This window comes from Dipodomys spectabilis, unplaced genomic scaffold (assembly GCF_019054845.1).
Source record: "Dipodomys spectabilis isolate Male_0828 unplaced genomic scaffold, ASM1905484v1 ptg000076l, whole genome shotgun sequence".
Taxonomy (NCBI): Eukaryota; Metazoa; Chordata; class Mammalia; order Rodentia; family Heteromyidae; genus Dipodomys; species Dipodomys spectabilis.
Window position 1 is genome coordinate 211733 of NW_024870753.1, and position 17887 is coordinate 229619.

At 39.0% G+C, this 17887-nt stretch overlaps 1 protein-coding gene across 1 annotated transcript in view; it reads left to right on the forward strand.

The window, feature by feature from the left end:
* Positions 1-17331, forward strand: part of Atm (ATM serine/threonine kinase) — a 94516-nt gene extending 77185 nt beyond the window's left edge. Inside the window, exons 50-63 of the mRNA XM_042682764.1 lie at positions 234-441; positions 1408-1521; positions 2076-2234; positions 2874-3012; positions 3102-3184; positions 4851-4991; positions 6070-6186; positions 9391-9540; positions 10031-10196; positions 10980-11066; positions 14359-14473; positions 15028-15091; positions 16151-16287; positions 16398-17331. Coding sequence (XP_042538698.1) covers positions 234-441; positions 1408-1521; positions 2076-2234; positions 2874-3012; positions 3102-3184; positions 4851-4991; positions 6070-6186; positions 9391-9540; positions 10031-10196; positions 10980-11066; positions 14359-14473; positions 15028-15091; positions 16151-16287; positions 16398-16581 — 1864 coding nt within the window. The 3' untranslated portion in view covers positions 16582-17331. The remainder of the gene's footprint in view (positions 1-233; positions 442-1407; positions 1522-2075; positions 2235-2873; positions 3013-3101; positions 3185-4850; positions 4992-6069; positions 6187-9390; positions 9541-10030; positions 10197-10979; positions 11067-14358; positions 14474-15027; positions 15092-16150; positions 16288-16397) is intronic.
* Positions 17332-17887: the final 556 nt, after the last annotated feature.

The following is a 17887-nucleotide window of genomic DNA, read 5'->3' on the forward strand; positions in this document are numbered from 1 at the left end:
TGAGTCTATCTGTCATATATTTTAGTGTAAATCTAAAGTCTGTTCTACATATTTCTGTATGTTTTAGCATAAATAAGCTAAATAGCTTGAGTCCATTTTATTTATAGTTATCTAAGTTTGTAAATTCCACAGTTAGGACAAAATAAGTTATGATTCTTATTATTTTGATTTTTCTCCTGAGCTAGATGGTTTATTATATGTATGATTTTGTGTTTTACTTTATCTAATGCAAGATACACAGTAAAGGTTCAGAGAGAGCTGGAGCTGGATGAATGTGCACTCCGTGCACTGAAAGAGGACCGTAAACGCTTCTTGTGTAAGGCAGTTGAAAATTACATCAACTGCTTGTTAAGTGGAGAAGAACATGATATGTGGGTTTTTCGACTTTGCTCCCTCTGGCTTGAAAATTCTGGTGTTTCTGAAGTCAATGACATGATGAAGGCAAGTCTTACACTGCCCAGCATTTAAGCTTGTGTTTAAAAAAACTTATAACCCCCATCAGTGTCCAATTTGACATACCCCTTTGTTTTCCTGACATCTGGTTTAGTTCTCTGCACATAGTTACATAAGCTGTAAATGATGCAAGTTTGGGTGAACATAAGAATTTATATTGGGGGCTGGGAAGGTGGCTCAGTAGTAGAATGCTTGCATTGCATGCATGAGGCCCTGGATTCGATTCCTCAGCACCACATAAGCAGAAAAAGCTGGAAGTGGGACTGTGGCTCCAGTGGTAGAGCACTAGCCTTGAGCTGAAGAGCTGGGGGACGGTGCCCAGGCCCAGAGTTCAGACCACACGACTGGCAAAAAAAAAAAAAAATTATGTTGGCATTGTCCCCATTACCACAAGGAGTACCTAGAATGAGATAATAGATTGGTGAAATTGGAAAGCAGACTAAGATGATGTGATCAATGAATTACTTTTATCATTATACAAAAGGATACTTTAAGGAAAATACGAAGCTTGTATTTAAAAATCTTAATTTTAATGACAACGTGTTTTGCTAGTTTGAAGGTAAAACTCCTAGATGGGGGGAAAAAAGCCTCATAATAGATACAACCAATAGTTTTCCTAGAGTGCACACTAAACTTTTGGCATGTAAAAAAGAGTACTTCATTTTATTGTTCACTAAATTCTCAACTCAAGATCACAATAAGATTCAGACTCCCACTATCCTTGGAGCCACTGGGATGAGGGAATGCCAGGTATCCTAGTACTAAATCCAGTTACATTTAGATCAAGCCTTTTTAGTTACCAGTCTAGGATACCTATTAGAAAAATTGAGAGGTAGTTAGTGATGTTTTGTTAACAACTACTAAGTTGAGTTAGTAGAAGAACTTTATTTTAGACTAATCTATTTGCTTAGGTGTGAGAATATTTGAAATGTACATTTCTTATTTTTATGGCAGAGAGATGGAATGAAGATTTCTTCATACAAATTTTTGCCTCTTATGTACCAACTGGCTGCTAGAATGGGAACCAAAATGACAGGAGGACAAGGATTTCATGAAGTCCTCAATAATGTAAGTAACTTGAAGATCAAAGTATAGTAATGACCGTTCTCTTATACAATAATAACGTACATTTTATTCTTCCTCTCTGGGAAAAGGAAATGTAGAAGAAATGGGAAATAGAAAGTTTTATTCTTTCTCATGACACATATTTCTCAGTCTTCTTTCTTTTTTTTTGTCGGTGGTGGGGCTTGAACTCTATGCCTTGGCGCTCTCTCAGCTCTTCAGCTCAAGGCTAGCACTCTGCAACTTGAGCCAGTTTTCTGAGTGGTTTACTGAAGATAAGAGTCTCACAGACTTTCCTGCCCAGGCTGGCTTTCAACCATGACCCTCAGATCTCAGCTTCTTGAGTAGCTAGGATTACAGGCATGAGCCACCGGTGCCAGCTTTCAGTTTATTTCTGATATATTTTGCTTGCTTGCTATCTCATAGATATACACACACAAAATCTACCCACTGCAGAATATAGACAATAACTTGCATTTTTATTTAAAGCAAAAAAAATTTAAATGTACATTTCTAATTAGAAATTTTGTATGAAACTAATAATTCTTAACTTTCTACAGCTTATCTCTAGGATTTCAATGGATCACCCCCACCATACTTTGTTTATTATATTGGCTTTAGCAAATGCAAACAAAGATGAAATTTTGACCAAACCAGAGGTAGCAAAGAGGATCAGAATTACTAAAAATGCACCCAAACAAAACTCTCAGCTTGATAAGGTATTAAATGCTTTTTGAATTATGATATTCATTCTTTCTCAGAATATTCCTTTCTTAAGTCTTCTGGTTTTAAGTATGCATATTGCTAATAGTACTTAGTTTTAAAAATCCTTTGTTGTTATGTACCACCTAAAATAGGCTCAAAATTTCTGAATAGGGCTGGGAAGGTGGCACAGTGGTAGAGCGCTTGCCTTGCATGCCTGAGGTCCTGGGTTCGATTCCTTAGCACCACATAAGCAAAAAGAAAAAAAGCCAAAGTGGCGCTGTGGCTCGAGTGGTAGAGCACTAGCCTTGAGCTAAAGAGCTGAGGGACAGCGCCCAGGCCCAAAGTTCAGGCCCCATGACTGGACCAAAAAAAAAAAAAATTTCTGAATATTTCTCAGATCATAAATAGCTGTACTATTTTGCTTTTATTTTCACATCGAAGGACAAAGAAAACCAAATTTTTAAAGCACCTAAGTTATTGACACTTGAGATTACTATGCGGTTCATTATTTTATTATTTCATAAAAGGACTTTTGGATTATTAATAGTTGTATTGTCTAAATCTACATCAGTTTTAGTTTTCTTGTTTTTTATAGCAAGGTTAGATGTTGAGTGGTTACTGTATAATCTTTTTCATTGGTTTTTCATTGCTAGGATCGAATGGAAGCTGCAAACAAAGTAATATGTACCATTAGAAATAAGAGACAGCAGATGGTCAAGAATGTTGAGGCACTTTGTGATGCTTACATTTTACTAGCAAACTTAGATGCCACTCAGTGGAAGACTCACAGAAGTGAGTGTTTGGGATCAATGTTGCTTCTTTTGCTTGACCTCTAGTGCTATTCTTCAGCTGTCACTAATGTCTTTTCTTTTTACATACAGAAGGCATCAATATTCCAGCAGACCAGCCAATTATTAAACTGAAGAATTTAGAAGATGTTGTTGTTCCCACTATGGAAATCAAGGTAGTTTACCACTAACTCTTGGTTTTTAATTAGACTAGTTCATTAGATTGAACATTTGAGATACCTTTCTATATATTCAAAACCAGTTAATGCTGGGCACAGGTGGCTCACTTCTGTAATCCTAGCTACTCAGGAGGCTGAGATCTGAGGATCACGGTTCAAAGCCAGCCCAGGAAGGAAAGTTCATGAGACTCTTATCTCCAATAAAAACCACTAGAAAACCGGGAAGTGGCACTGTGGCGCAAGCAGTAGAGCACTTACCTTGCGCTGAAGAGGGCAGGGAAAGCACAGCGCCCAAGCCCAGAGTTCAAGCCCCACGGCCGACCAAAAACAAAAAACAAAAAAACAGTCAAATATTGCAATTTTCATGTTTCAACCTAAAGACTTTGTGTAGTCTCATTTTTCTCAGTTCTGCACCTATGTTTCTGGACAAGTCCATAGACACTTACCTTCATTGGCTAGAAGGAAAATTTCCATGTGCTTTTTTACCCACACTAATTGTTGTTCAACAGTTCATAATTATTTTAGTTACTTGTTTTTAATATGTGTGTGCCCTTACTCATGGTAGATAAGCACTCTTACCTTTGAATCATTCTCCCTGGCTGCTAGAATGTGTTTGTTTTAAATTAGGGTCTTCCTGTGTAGTCTACGCTGGCCTCAAATTTGTGATCCTCCTGCTTCAGCTTCCCAAATTCTGGGATTATATGCAATAACATGCCCACTTTTTATTTATTTATTATTTTTTTGTCGGTCGTGGGGCTTGAACTCTGGGCCTGGGTGCTGTCCCTCAGCTCTTCAGCTCAAGGCGAGCGCTCTACCACTTGAGCTACAGTGCCACTTCCGGATTTCTGGTTGTTTATTGGAGATAGGAGTCTCACAGTCTCTCCTGCCCGGGCTGGCTTTGAACCGAGATCCTCAGATCTCAGCCTCCTGAGTAGCTAGGATTACAGGCGTGAGCCACCAGCACCCGGCTTTTTTTTTTAAGTTCAGTATGCAGTGGAAGATAGCCATTATATTACACTTCAAGTAATATAATGTGTATTATTGCATTAAATTGACTGTATATAATACTTAACTATATCATGATGATCTCTTCTACTGCTAGAAGCATCTTGTGAGTGGGGATAGTTGTAATGGAAAAGTTTATAGTTTAGAAAATATTAAGTGCATTGTAAATCTCATGTTTGAATTTCAATGTAGTGCTTAGTGTCTTTTGTTATTGAGTTTGAAATGTTGCATCCCATGGAGTAACTTGGCAACTTTCCAGCTGTTATTAGCTATGTTACTTAACTGAATATTTCCTTAAATTCTTGATTTAAGAAGTTTAACCTAGGAAATACCACCTTACCCTCTTTCAAAATCACCTGATGTTGTTGTGATGATATTCTAGAGGAATTAGTGCTCAGATGCTATCACGTGATTTTTCAGCGACACCATTCTAACTTTAAATGTCCTAGTTTCATTAAAAATATCCACATGAAAGGCTTACACCTTCTTCTCACTGTCCTATCTTTCATTAAACAGAAAATGAATTACACCTCCAGTTCTCAACCAAGGAGGCACATTGCCATTCACTCTTCTGCTTAATATTTAAACTGCCATTTGTAATAGTTTGCTTTAAATGCAAATAGTATGTCTAACTTATCATAATTACACTTTTCATTAGGTGGACCCTACAGGTGAATACGGAAATCTGGTGACTATACAGTCATTTAAAACAGAGTTTCGTTTAGCAGGAGGCTTAAATTTACCAAAAATAATAGATTGTATAGGTTCTGATGGGAAGGAAAGAAGACAACTTGTCAAGGTAAGACTTTTGCTTTTTTTGCTACAGACCTTAAAGGGCTAAAGAGTTAATACTTTGTGTGCCTGTCTTTATTCTGAGTAATTGTAACTAAACAAAACCTGTGGAATAGAAATGGATTTGTTTGAAGAAATAATGCTTGCCAGGCGCTGGTGGCTCACGCCTGTAATCCTAGCTACTCAGGAGGCTGAGATCTGAGGATCACGGTTCAAAGCCAGCCCAGGCAGGAGAGACCGTGAGACTCCTATCTCCAATAAACCACCAGAAAACCAGAAGTGGCACTGTAGCTCAAGTGGTAGAGAGCTCGCCTTGAGCTGAAGAGCTGAGGGACAGCTCCCAGGCCCAGAGTTCAAGCCCCACAACCGACCAAAAAAAAAAAAAAAAAAGAATGCTTTTCTGTATGTCTGAAAGACTATTGTTCTGTTTGTTTGCTTTAAGTAAAAAAATACCATAATGCATTATAAGCATGATGACGTAAAGAATCAGCCTGCTGAAAATGTGGTAGTGGTTAATTTCCATAAGTGCACATTGGAGACCTGTGCCTCATTATAGCGGGTCTGCCATGATACCAACTGTTGTAGCTGGAGGGGACAGCATACGTCACTTTCTGACCAGCTGCTCAGGAACTGCTTGGGACCTGTTAAAGAACAGTGGAGAAATACACTCTGGTGTATCTCAGGTGTTTTCCAAAGTTCAGGTGTGGGAGTTCCTTTAGTCTAATTACAGAAGCAACTAGGGGACAAAGTTGCACAGAGTGACAATCCTGGCACTTGGTAGGCAAAGACCAGAAGGATTGTGATTCCAAAAGCATCCTGGGCTACCCAGCTCAGACTACTCTAGAAGTTACTGTATAGCCAGACCTAGGTTTTTTTGTTTGTTTGTTTTAGCCAGACCTAGTCTTTAAAAAGAAAAAAAAAGGTAACAAACTTTTTTTCCCCATCAGTTAGCTTCCCAGGGCAATAACTAAATGAAAGAATCGACAAAAGGTCTTAATTACTTATTAAGAGGAGCAGAATGCTTATATTTATTGCTGAGTACCTTGCTCTCCCTGGCTGACGGTTTACATGTGATTATTCTGAAGGGCCGTGATGACCTGAGACAAGATGCTGTCATGCAGCAGGTTTTCCAAATGTGCAATACTTTATTGCAGAGAAACACTGAAACTAGGAAGAGAAAACTGACTATCTGCACATACAAGGTAATTAGTTACATTTCTGTTACTTCTCCAAGAAAAGATGCATTATTTGGACTAAAGATCAGCAGATATTTTTTTTGGAAAGGACTGAATAGTAAATATTATATTCTTTATGACCAACAAGATCCCCTAGTTACAAGCTCATTTTTTTTGTACAACTCCATAAACCTGAAAAGAGATTGCTAAAAAGTTCTTAAAGAACAGGTATTGTGGAGCTGGGAAGGTGGCTCAGTGGTAGAGCGCTTGCCTTGCATGCATGAGGCCCTGGGTTCTATTCCTCAGCACCACATAAGCAGAAAAAGCCAGAAGTGGCACTGTGGCTCAAGTGGTAGGGTGCTAGCCCTGAGCTGAAGAGCTGAGAGACAGTGTCCAGGCCCAGAGTTCAGGCACCATGACTGACCAAAAAAAAAGGAACAGGTATTGTATAATGAAAAAGTAAAGGAAGTTTTTTAGCTTAAAATGCCAAGCTTCTAGATCATAAAAAAATGATGTAGAATTAGCTTACCAAGTGTGTACTCTATGAGTAAGAACCTCATTTTCCTTGGAAGCAACAATTTCCAACAAGATACACAATTGAGCCTCTAAATTATAAGAGTGAGAGAACATCTGGTCTCAAATATTTAGAAGTTAAACTTCCATCTCTACTAAATGAGTCTTTTATTTTTTTGCAACTTTTTGGATGTCTAGACTGTGTATAGTGATACCCTGTTTTTCCTTTAGTTTGTAAAAAGACTTATCTCACAGCCTTTTGGAAGGGCTGGTTCCTGATAAAGCTAGCTATGTAGAACTTAAGAGACACCTCAAACTTAATAAATACAACATGGAACTCTTTTTTGTGGGGCGGGGCAGTTGGTGGGGCTTGGATTTGGGGCCTGGGCATTGTCCCTGAGCTCTTTTGCTCAAGGCTAGCACTTTGAGCCACAGTGCCACTAGTTTTCTGGTGGTTTATTGGGGATAAGAGTCTCATGGCCTTTCCTGCCTGGCGTGGCTTTGAACCATGATCCTCAGGTTACAGGCATGAGCCACCAGCCCTCAGCTAACATAGCACTGTTGATTACTCATGTCTACTCTGAGAATACCCCAGACTCTCTCAGCAAAAGGGACTACCTCAGCTTACTTTGATTATTATGGAAAATTTCAAAAAGAGATCATAAAAGATAAACGCTCTATACCCTCATTCATCTTTAGGTTATTGACTTGGAGACAATTTTGTCCCATTTTTACTTCTATCTACTTCTCCTTCCAATATTATTTTGAAGCAGAATATAGTACTTCACCTATAAATATTTCAGTATGCAGATTTATAAGATAATGTATCTTTTTTTTAAAAATCACAATACTGTCATCATTTCTAAAACAATTATCAGAAACTCCTTAGTATCATCAAACATTGAGGGTCATTTTAAACTCCTGTATTTTTTAAATCTCATATCTAAGGGTGTAATCTTCATCGATCATTTGTTATTTGGTTCCTCAGCATTGTTACATGTAATAGATTCCCAACAAATATATACTAAGAAACTAAAGGCCTCCTTAGGACACAAAATATGAAACAGTTTAACATTAAAGAGACCAACTAAGAAAATGAATATAATAATATTGAAGGGTGATTGTAACATTAATAACAAGCAATTTATATACAGAATAGAGAAAGAACTTCACACACTAATAATAAAAGACAACTATTAGGGGAAAAAAAGAATACAAATGGGAAGTTCACAAGAAGAAAACATTTGAGTGGCCAATAAGCCTATCAGATGATACTCTGATACTGCAGTGATACAATGATACACCCTTAAACTGGCAAGATACAAGTCTGACAAATATGTTAGTAAAGTTATGGAATGGTACTTCTGGTTAGATATATAAACAAAAACAGTCACTTTGGATGGTCAATTAGCAATTTATGGGTAACACACATTCTCTATGACCCAGCTGTTCAACTCCTGGCTATATATACCTAGAGAAATGAAAGTACATTCTCTAGTACACTATGACTGCGGCAGTATTTGGAGGAACTTTAAATGTGCAAACTGAATAAATTGGACAGTTAGAGTATTTTCATACCATATACAGTCATGAAAATAAATGACTTAAATACACTAATATAGCTAATGGGGAAACTGAATAATAAACTGAATAATAGTGCTGAATGGGAGAATAGCAAATTGTAAAACATACGTCTTTAAGTTTGCAACACCATGCCTAGCTTTGAAATAAAGATATATAAAACCACAGTTTGCAGTCCTCTTGTTGCCTTAAGGGTAGGGGTGTGAGATTGGCTAGGGGTACAAAGGAAGCCCATCTCTTTTCTTGCAAGCAGAGAAAAAAAATCTAGATTCAATAAAGTTGTTTAATGTAAAAAGCATTTATTGATTCCTTCTTTTACATTATGTCTATAATGGGTTATAATTATAAAAACGAGAATTGTTCATTTTATATTTAGCAATATATCTTTTCTTGAAGCTGATAAGAATACACCTAATTTCAATAATTAAAGTATATTACAATGGAGATCACGTGAGTAATTCTTTCCTAGAGGAAATTCCTTAAGTATAAGAAAGGTAGCAAGCCAGGTGCTGGTGGCTCACACCTGTAATCCTAGCGACTCAGGAGGCTGAGATCTGAGGATCACGGATCAAAGACAGCCCGGGCAGGAAAGTCTGTGGGACTCTTATCTCCAGTAAACCACTAGAAAATTGGAAGTGGCGCTATGGCTCAAGTAGTAGAGCCCTTGCCTTGAGCTGAAGAGCTGAGGGACAGCGCCCAGGCCCAGAGATCAAGCCCCACGACCGACAAAAAAAAGAAGAAAGAAAGAAAAGTAGCAGAGCACTGAGGCACAGACTCATAACCCCAGATACTTGGGATGCTGAAGCAGGAGAATAGTGAGTTCAAAGACAGCCTGGGCAACATGGCAAGACCTTGTGTCTAAAACAAATCCCTCAACAAAGTTGAACAGATTAATTATGGGCACAAATCTGGTAAATATGAAATTGTGGGGATCAACAAGAGGGCTAGACTCACAGAAAGCTAGAAAAGTCATATTCTTTGAGTTTATGAAAGCAGTATTTTCCATTGCTTTCCTCCAAGGAGCTTTGTCTAGTACTAATACAGCCTTGGGGGAAAAATGCTTTTCTCACTGACATTTGAATGGTCAACTGCTCTTTAATGACCATCCATAAACAAAAGGTACTTACTTAACTTCAGGTGGTTCCCCTGTCCCAGCGAAGTGGTGTTCTTGAGTGGTGTACAGGAACTGTACCTATTGGTGAATTTCTTGTTAACAATGAAGAAGGTGCTCATAAAAGATACAGGCCACAAGATCTCAGTGCCTCTCAATGCGTAAAGAAAATGATGGTGAGTAACATCCAAAATTAAAGATATTAAGAGATCTAATGGCTTATTAAAATTAAGCATTTGCACATATGCAACAAAAAATGTTAATAAAAATTAGCTTACCAGCATGAAAAGATGTTCTTTGTGAAATACTAGGGCATTTGCACTTTCTCTTTGAGACAGTAGAAGAAAATATTAACCAATTTATATTTTAGGATGGTAACGGCTCTGTGAGCTATATGAGCTATGTGTTCTAGAATGCGGATTGGGAATATGAAGTGGGGTCTGAACAGAGACTGATAATGGTAGGAGTGGGGGCTAGATAGGAGGAATAGTAAGGAAGCAGAAGTGATAAGATTTGATTCAGCAATCAAACTGGAGGTGAGGTTAGAAAAGGAATACCTCCCTTTTCTCTAGCTGACGTGACATTTGTCATTTAAAGACATAATGGGTATTAGTTGGATTCTCTGAAACTTTTGATAAAATAACACTATAAATGTTCAATTTAAAGGAGGTACAAAAGAAGTCTTTTAAAGAAAAGCATGAAACCTTCATGGATGTTTGCCAAAACTTTCAACCAGTTTTCCGATATTTCTGCATGGAAAAATTCTTGGACCCAGCTGTTTGGTTTGAGAAACGATTGGCTTATACTCGCAGTGTGGCCACATCTTCTATTGGTAATCTGACCTTAAGAGATTTATAACTTTCCTCTCCTATTCATCATCACCTTGTCTCTCTTTAATATATGCAGTATTTTCTAGTATTCTGAATTATGGGAGGATGATGGTGGTTGCTAATCAAATCTTTATCATTAGATCATTGTTTCTTTTTAAAAATTTTTTTTATTATTATGAAAATACCATACAGAGGAGTTACAATTACATGGGCAAGATAATGAGTACATTTCTTATCAAGCATTGTTGCTTCTTCCTTTGTTTCCCCTTCCCATTCCTTCCCATCTCACCCCACATCATCATTTCTTGTTTATCCTGATTGATAACTTCTGATTAATTTGTGTTCAATATAATTCATTAAGCAGAAGAAAAGTTTCACTATAAAATGAAAAATGTACCTGTAGACTTCTTGATTTATAAATACATTCAGTAAAAATGGATGCACATAATGTGCTGCTTGGGCCCAAGTAAATAATGGATTTTAACCTTAACCACTAGTTTTCAAGGTACTGGTATTTTAAAACTGCGTCTTTATTAAAAGAAAAAATGGTAATGCTTCTATTTGTAAAATGCAGCATGAATTTAGAGCTGGCCAGCTTTGGCTTAAACTCAGAAGGGCTATGTTATATATTTAATTTCCTTTACTACTTTATATGTTTAATTTCCTTTAAACATGCTAACAAACCTACTTAAAAACTATATTGAGTCAATGGTATTAATTAAAACTATGGCTAAGTATTCATTAAAAATAGATGAACTCATTGATTTTTTTTTTTTCTCTTTCAGTTGGTTACATCCTTGGACTTGGTGATAGGCATGTACAGAATATCTTAATAAATGAGCAATCAGCAGAACTTGTACACATAGATTTGGGTAAGTGATACAGGAGGTATTTTAATAAAATATTTATTTGTAGAAATAGTGGTAGAAATTTGTTCTCACTGCCTGTGAATGGAGGGTTTATAAAAAGAATGTCACAAGTTTAATTTTACACATTATTTTGAAGTAATGGGATTTCCAATTGGAAAAGACAGTTTTCTACAAGGAAGAAAGAAGTTTGAATGTAATGACAGATCTAGAATTCTCAGCAAGTGGATCTCAGTTGAAGTCACTGGACTGGAGGAGGTTCTGACACTACACATTGTCTTTTATAAAGAGGATAAGGATGGAAACATAAGCACTCAGCTTTGAGGATAGTCAGCAAAACATAGGAACTAGAAAGTAGCAGGGTTTTTGAAACTGAAGGAAGAAAAAATTTCATAAGTATAGGTTCACTACTAACAGACAGAAATACCACATAAAGTGAATGCTGAAAGTAGGTCTTTGAGCTTCATCAATTGTAGAGCAGCCCCAGGAAGCTGCCTTTGCAGAGAATAGAAACTATAGTGTAAAATGTGTAGACTTAAGAGTGTAGAATATGCCGGGCACCAGTGGCTCACGCCTGTAATCCTAGCTACTCAGGAGGCTGAGATCTGAGGATCGCAGTTCAAAGCCAACCCGGACAAGAAAATCCGTGAAACTTGTCTCCAATAAACCACCAGAGTGTGTGTGGGTGGGGGGGGGGGGGGGGGGAGGATGGGAAGGGATGGGAAGTGGAAACAAAGGAGGAGGCTTCAATGCTTGATAAGAAATGTACTCATTATCTTGCCCATGTAATTGTAACCCCTCTGTACAGTATTTTCACAATAAAAAAGAAAAAGAAAAACCACCAGAAAACCGGAAGTGGCACTGTAGCTCAAGTAGTAAAGTGCTAGCCTTGAGCTGAAGAGCTGAGGGACAGTGCTCAGGCCCAGAATTCAAGTCCCACGACCAACCAAAAAAAAAAAAAAAAAGTGTAGAATAGTTCTGCAGGAAGTTTGACATAAAAGGGAGGATGGGAAAAGAAATCTGCTGTGTACTCTTCATCCTAATGTGCTTAATCCAAGCATATTAGATACAGGCAGAGCCTATGAGGATCTCCCATGCAGAAATAATCTGTCTGGACTAGTCAACTGAATATACAAGTAAGAGAGAGTCCAGATAGATTCTTCTCTTACCTGTCTGATCTTTGAGTGCTTTTCCACTGGCCTCTTTTGTACTTAGCATCTTAGAGCCCCAAAAGGAAGGTAGCTCAGTGGTAGAGCGCATGCCTTGCATGCCAGAGGCCCTGGGTTCGATTCCTCAGCACCACATAAGCAAAAAGAAAAAAAAGCCAGAAGTGGCACTGTGGCTCAAGTGGTAGAGTGCTAGCCTTGAGCTGAAGAGCTGAGGGACAGCGCCCAGGCCCAGAGTTCAGGCCCCATGACCGGACCCAAAAAAAAAAAAAAAAAGAAGGTAGACCAGCAGTGTTATCTCTATCACATATTATCAGTAATATCTTTAGTCTGCTTAGATTCTGCTTTTCTGAGACTCCAGCAACATTATGTTAAACCTTCTTGCTGTATCATTTATGTTCTTACATGCTTATCTATTTTTTTCCAACCTGTGGGGGGAGGGTTCGGGGGCTTAAACTCAGGACCTCACAATTTCTACATTGCTTTTTTACTCACAGTTGAGCAATGCCTCTACTTCCAAATTTTTGCTAGTTAAGTGTTGTACAGATTTGTCTGCCCAGGTTGGCTTCAAACCTTGATTCTCAGATCTAAGTCTCCTAAATGGTTAGGATTATAGGTATGAGCCATAGGTACCCAGCTTTTTCCAGTCTTTTTTCCCCCTCTCCAAACTAGCCCTCAAAATGAATTTTTGAGAATTTCTGGAGAGGCTGTGCTTTCCAGCTCTACTAGCTGTAGTAAAGAGCCAAGCAGGATACCAGGACCAGGACTGGTGTCAGCTCCTAAAGGCCGTGAATGCAGAAGTAAACCAAGAGTCTCCTCTTGGCTGGGAAGGTAGCTCAGTGGTAGAGTGCTTGTCTTGCAAGGCCCTGGGTTTGATTCCTCAGCAGAAAAAGCTGAAAGTGGCGCTGTGGCTCAAGTGGTAGAGCAGTAGCCTTGAGCTGAAGAGCTGAGGGACAGCACCCAGGCCCAGAGTTCAGGCCCCATGACCGACAAAAAAATTTCAAAAATAAAAAAGAGTCTCTTCTTTTTGTTTGTTTTTTTGGGTCCGGTCATGGGGCCTGAATTCTGGGCCTGGGCGCTGTCCCTCAGCTCTTCAGCTCAAGGCTAGCGTTCTACCACTTGAGCCATAGCGCCACTTCCGGCTTTTTTCTTTTTGCTTATGTGGTGCTGAGGAATCGAACCCAGGGCCTCTGGCATGCAAGGCATGCGCTCTACCACTGAGCCACCTTCCCAGCCCCAAAAAGAGTCTCTTCTTAACTCAAGTTTAGATTTTAATTGAAAAATCAGTCACAGCCAGGAAGCAAGAAAACTTCAACTTGAATGTAACATGGATATGACAAAGGTTACAGTTACTTGACAAAGAACATAAAGCAGCCATCCTAAAAGTTCTTATTACAAAAAGGTGAGTAATTCGAAAATAAATTACAATGTAGTAAATTCAACACAGAAACAAAAGATATGAAGGAAAACCAGATGGAAATTTCAGGACAGAAAAGCGCAATACTTATAGAGAAAAAACAGTCATGAGAATGGCTTCAGTGTAGAAGGCTAGCCAGAGATCTCAAACCTGACCCCAGAAGTACAGTCTTTAAGAACTCTTTAAACACACACACATACAGAAAAGAAATCTGATAGTAAAATAGGCAATAGACATGAGCAGACATTTGACCAGATCGATTATTAAGATAATGAATTAGCTGGGTGCCAGTGTCTCAGGCCTGAAATCCTAGCTATTCAGGAGGCCGAGATCTGAGGATCACGGGGCTGGCAGGAAACTCATGAGACTCTTATCCCCAATATACTACTCAAAAAAAACAGAAGTGGTGCTATGACTCAAGTGCTGGTGTTCACCTTGAGCAGAAGAAGCTCAGGGACAGTACCCAGGCCCTGAGTTCAAGCCCCACAACCAATAAAAACAAAACAAAAAAACCAACAAGTCTATATGAATTTCCATAGAGTAAAAAAGGCAACCCCAAAGATTCATGTTATATAGGACCTATGGTATATAGGAACAGAATAAAGGTGACAGGTTATTTGCCGCCTTTATGAAGTTCACACGCCTCTTGTAAAGAAAATAAATTAACTGTTACTCCTCACCTCACTGTTTTGGTTTTGTTTTCTTTTTATTTTAGGGGTTGCTTTTGAACAGGGTAAAATCCTTCCTACTCCTGAAACAGTTCCTTTTAGGCTCTCTAGAGATATTGTGGATGGCATGGGCATCACTGGTGTTGAAGGAGTCTTCAGAAGGTAAGTCATATGAGGAAGGGCAGGCAATTTTTTGGTGTCAAAAATAGTTTTTCCTTCCTTTGTACCATTTGGGACTTAATGTAACATACCATCATTGCTGACTAGCTCTGGAAGAAACCTACTCTTACATGTTTACTTGGTCCCAGCTAACTTGCTAACATTTTACTCATAACTGCTTTTGGCCTCACCTTGTTGGGGATATAGAAGAGATTGCAATTTTCTCTTAAAGGAGCTTATACTCAAATATAGCTTCCTGCTAAAGATGTTTTGCACTCCCTTGTATTTTTCTGCAGAAGTTTATGTACACAATAGTTGAAGACTGAAATATTTCATGGTAATAAACAAATACAAAGCTTATAGAACATTCACAAATATATATATTTTATATATTTGTATTCATTAGAAATATTTATTAAAAGTCTACTCTGCCAAGTATATGAGATTTGGGAATTGTTAATTGCTAGTCTCACATACTACACAAGATCTACAAGAGGTGATACATTGAAAACATTGGTGTGTAACAAAGCCCATATCTAATGCGTTTGAATCTGTAGATGCTGTGAGAAGACAATGGAAGTCATGAGAAACTCTCAGGAAACTCTGCTAACCATTGTAGAGGTAAAGTTTCATTTTTTAAGGACATGGTTATTTCTTTTTTTTTTTTTTTTTTTTGTCGGTCGTGGGGCTTGTACTCTGGGCCTGGGCGCTGTCCCTCAGTTCTTCAACTCAAGGCGAGCGCTCTACCACTTGAGCTATAGCGCCACTTCCGGTTTTCTGGTGGTTTATTGGAGATAGGAGTCTCACGGTCTCTCCTGCCTGGGCTGGCTTTGAACCGCGATCCTCAGATCTCAGCCTCCTGAGTAGCTAGGATTACAGGCGTGAGCCACCAGCGCCCGGCAACATGGTTATTTCTTTACCAGAAAAGCTTTATCTTGCTAGTACTGCTACTACATTGTAACTAATCTCTAGTCTAAAATAAAGTCAAGCACTTTGACATTTTTATGTATGATTTTGACATAGTTAGGGTTTTCTTCTGTGGTGGTCCTAGAGCTTGAACTTGGGGCCTAGCCTGTCACTGAGCTTTTGTGCTCAAGGTTAGCACTCTACCATTTGAGTCACAACTCCACTTCTAGCTTTTTGGTGATTAATTGGAGATGAGAGTTTCATGGACTTTCCTGCCCAGGCTGGCTTTGAGCCACAATCCTCAGATCTCAGCCTCCTGAGTAGATAGGATTATAGGCATAAATCACTGGTGACTAGCTCAGCGTAGTATTGTTTCGAGAATAGTTTCCACTGGGATTTACGAGGAATTATGCTTGGGTTCAGAACTAACAGAAATCACTAGTACATAGAATGAGCTCAGAATTGCTAAGAAGTTGGGAGGATTATGTTAGTATAGTATTTTCCACAGCAGGAAATGTGTGAGTTTGCTCATCCTCCTTCATCAGCTGCCATGTAACTGACCTGTTATTTTCACTGATTTATTTTGCAGTCCTGGCTATATCACTTTTAATACCTGATCAAAAGGCATACATTGTTGATAAAATACATGGGCTTTGGGGCTGGGAAGGTGACTTGGTGGTAGAGTGCTTGCCTTGCATGCATGAGGCCCTGGGTTCAATTCCTCAGCACATTAAAAAAAAAACAAAGAACAAAAAACGAGTTTTCTCTACTTAGGTCCTCCTGTATGATCCACTCTTTGACTGGACTATGAACCCATTGAAAGCTTTATATCTACAGCAGAGGCCAGAGGATGAAGCTGAGCTCCATTCTACTCCAAATGCAGATGACCAAGACTGCAAACGAAGCCTTAGGTGAGCAGTATTTTAGGAAAAACTTCTTTTGCTAATTACTTAGATGTTCTTATTCCCAAGGCCCTTAAAAACTATTGTATGTCATTGACATCTTTACATTTTTCCCTTAGTGATATTGACCAGAGTTTCAACAAAGTAGCTGAGCGAGTGTTGATGAGATTGCAAGAGAAGCTGAAAGGAGTGGAGGAGGGCACCGTGCTCAGTGTGGGTGGGCAAGTGAATTTGCTCATTCAGCAGGCCATGGACCCCAAAAACCTCAGCCGACTCTTCCCAGGATGGAAAGCTTGGGTATGATCTGCAGCATACTATATTGCCCCCACAAAAAGTTGAGTAAGGATTAATATTTAACCAATTGAAGGAATATGTTTTGAAAGTGTCCCTACTTAAGAGTCACTATCCAAAGATGCTTCAGCTGTAACTGGGAACATCCATGCTCTCACATGTTAGAAATAATAGCTCTTCCCACTCTCTGTGCTTCTAGGTTAAATGGTTATTTCTCCTCAAGAGCAAACTCATTATTTCAATCAAATCAGACTTGTGTAGTGGGGGGAACTGTGGAAGCATCAATGACAGGCGTCCTTTGGTCGGAATCAGAACAAGTACATGCACTGCTTCCTGAATAGTTTTCAATTAAAACTTTCCCAGATAGATGTGATAAGTTAGAAGTGTCCACCTATGATGTTATAGCTATACAGTGTGTAACATGCTCCTGATGCCCCAGCACTGCAAAAAAAAAAACTACAAACTATAGGTTGGGCATTTTTGAACTGAAAATCCAAAATATGAAATGCACTGGATACCCAGTTTTTTGTAGGGCTGTTTCTTTTCTTTTTTGTATTTTGAAACAGGGTTTCACTATGTAGCTCAGGCTAACCTGGAACTTGCTGAGGAGCCCCAGCTTGCCTCACATTCATGATCCTCCTGTCTCAGCCTCCTGCATGCATGTGTCATGATGCCCAACTCATCCAGAACCTTGAGTCTCATGTTGGTAGCTTTTCTTTTTTCCTTTTTTTTTTTTTTGTCGGTCGTGGGGCCTGAACTGGGCCCGGGTGCTGTCCCTCAGCTCAAGGCTCAAGGCTCCTACTCTACCACTTGAGCCAAAGCGCCACTTTCAGCTTTTTCTGCTTATGTGGTACTGAGGAATTGAACCCAGCGCTTCATGCATGCTAGGCAAACACTCTACCACTAAGCCACATTCTCAGCCTCTGCCAGCATTATTGTTTTGAATTAGCAAATTACATCAGAACAGATATAATATTTGCTCGTGTATTTATCTATATGTTTTTTAGTTACCTTAAAGTATATTATAGGGGAAGTTTTGTTTGTTTTTTGTTTTTGTTTTTGTTTTTGTTTTTTTGTTGATCATGGGGCTTGAACTCTGGGCCTGGGCCGCTGTCCCTTAGCTCTTCAGCTCAAGGCTAGCACTCTACTACTACATGAACCACGGTGCCACTTCCGGTTTTCTGAGTGACTTATGGGAGATAAGAGTCTCACCAACCTTCCTGCCCAGGCTGGCTTTGAACCGTGATGCCCAGATCTCAGCCTTCTGAGTAGCTAGGATTACAGGTGTGAGCCACCAGCACCCGGCTTAGGGAAAGTA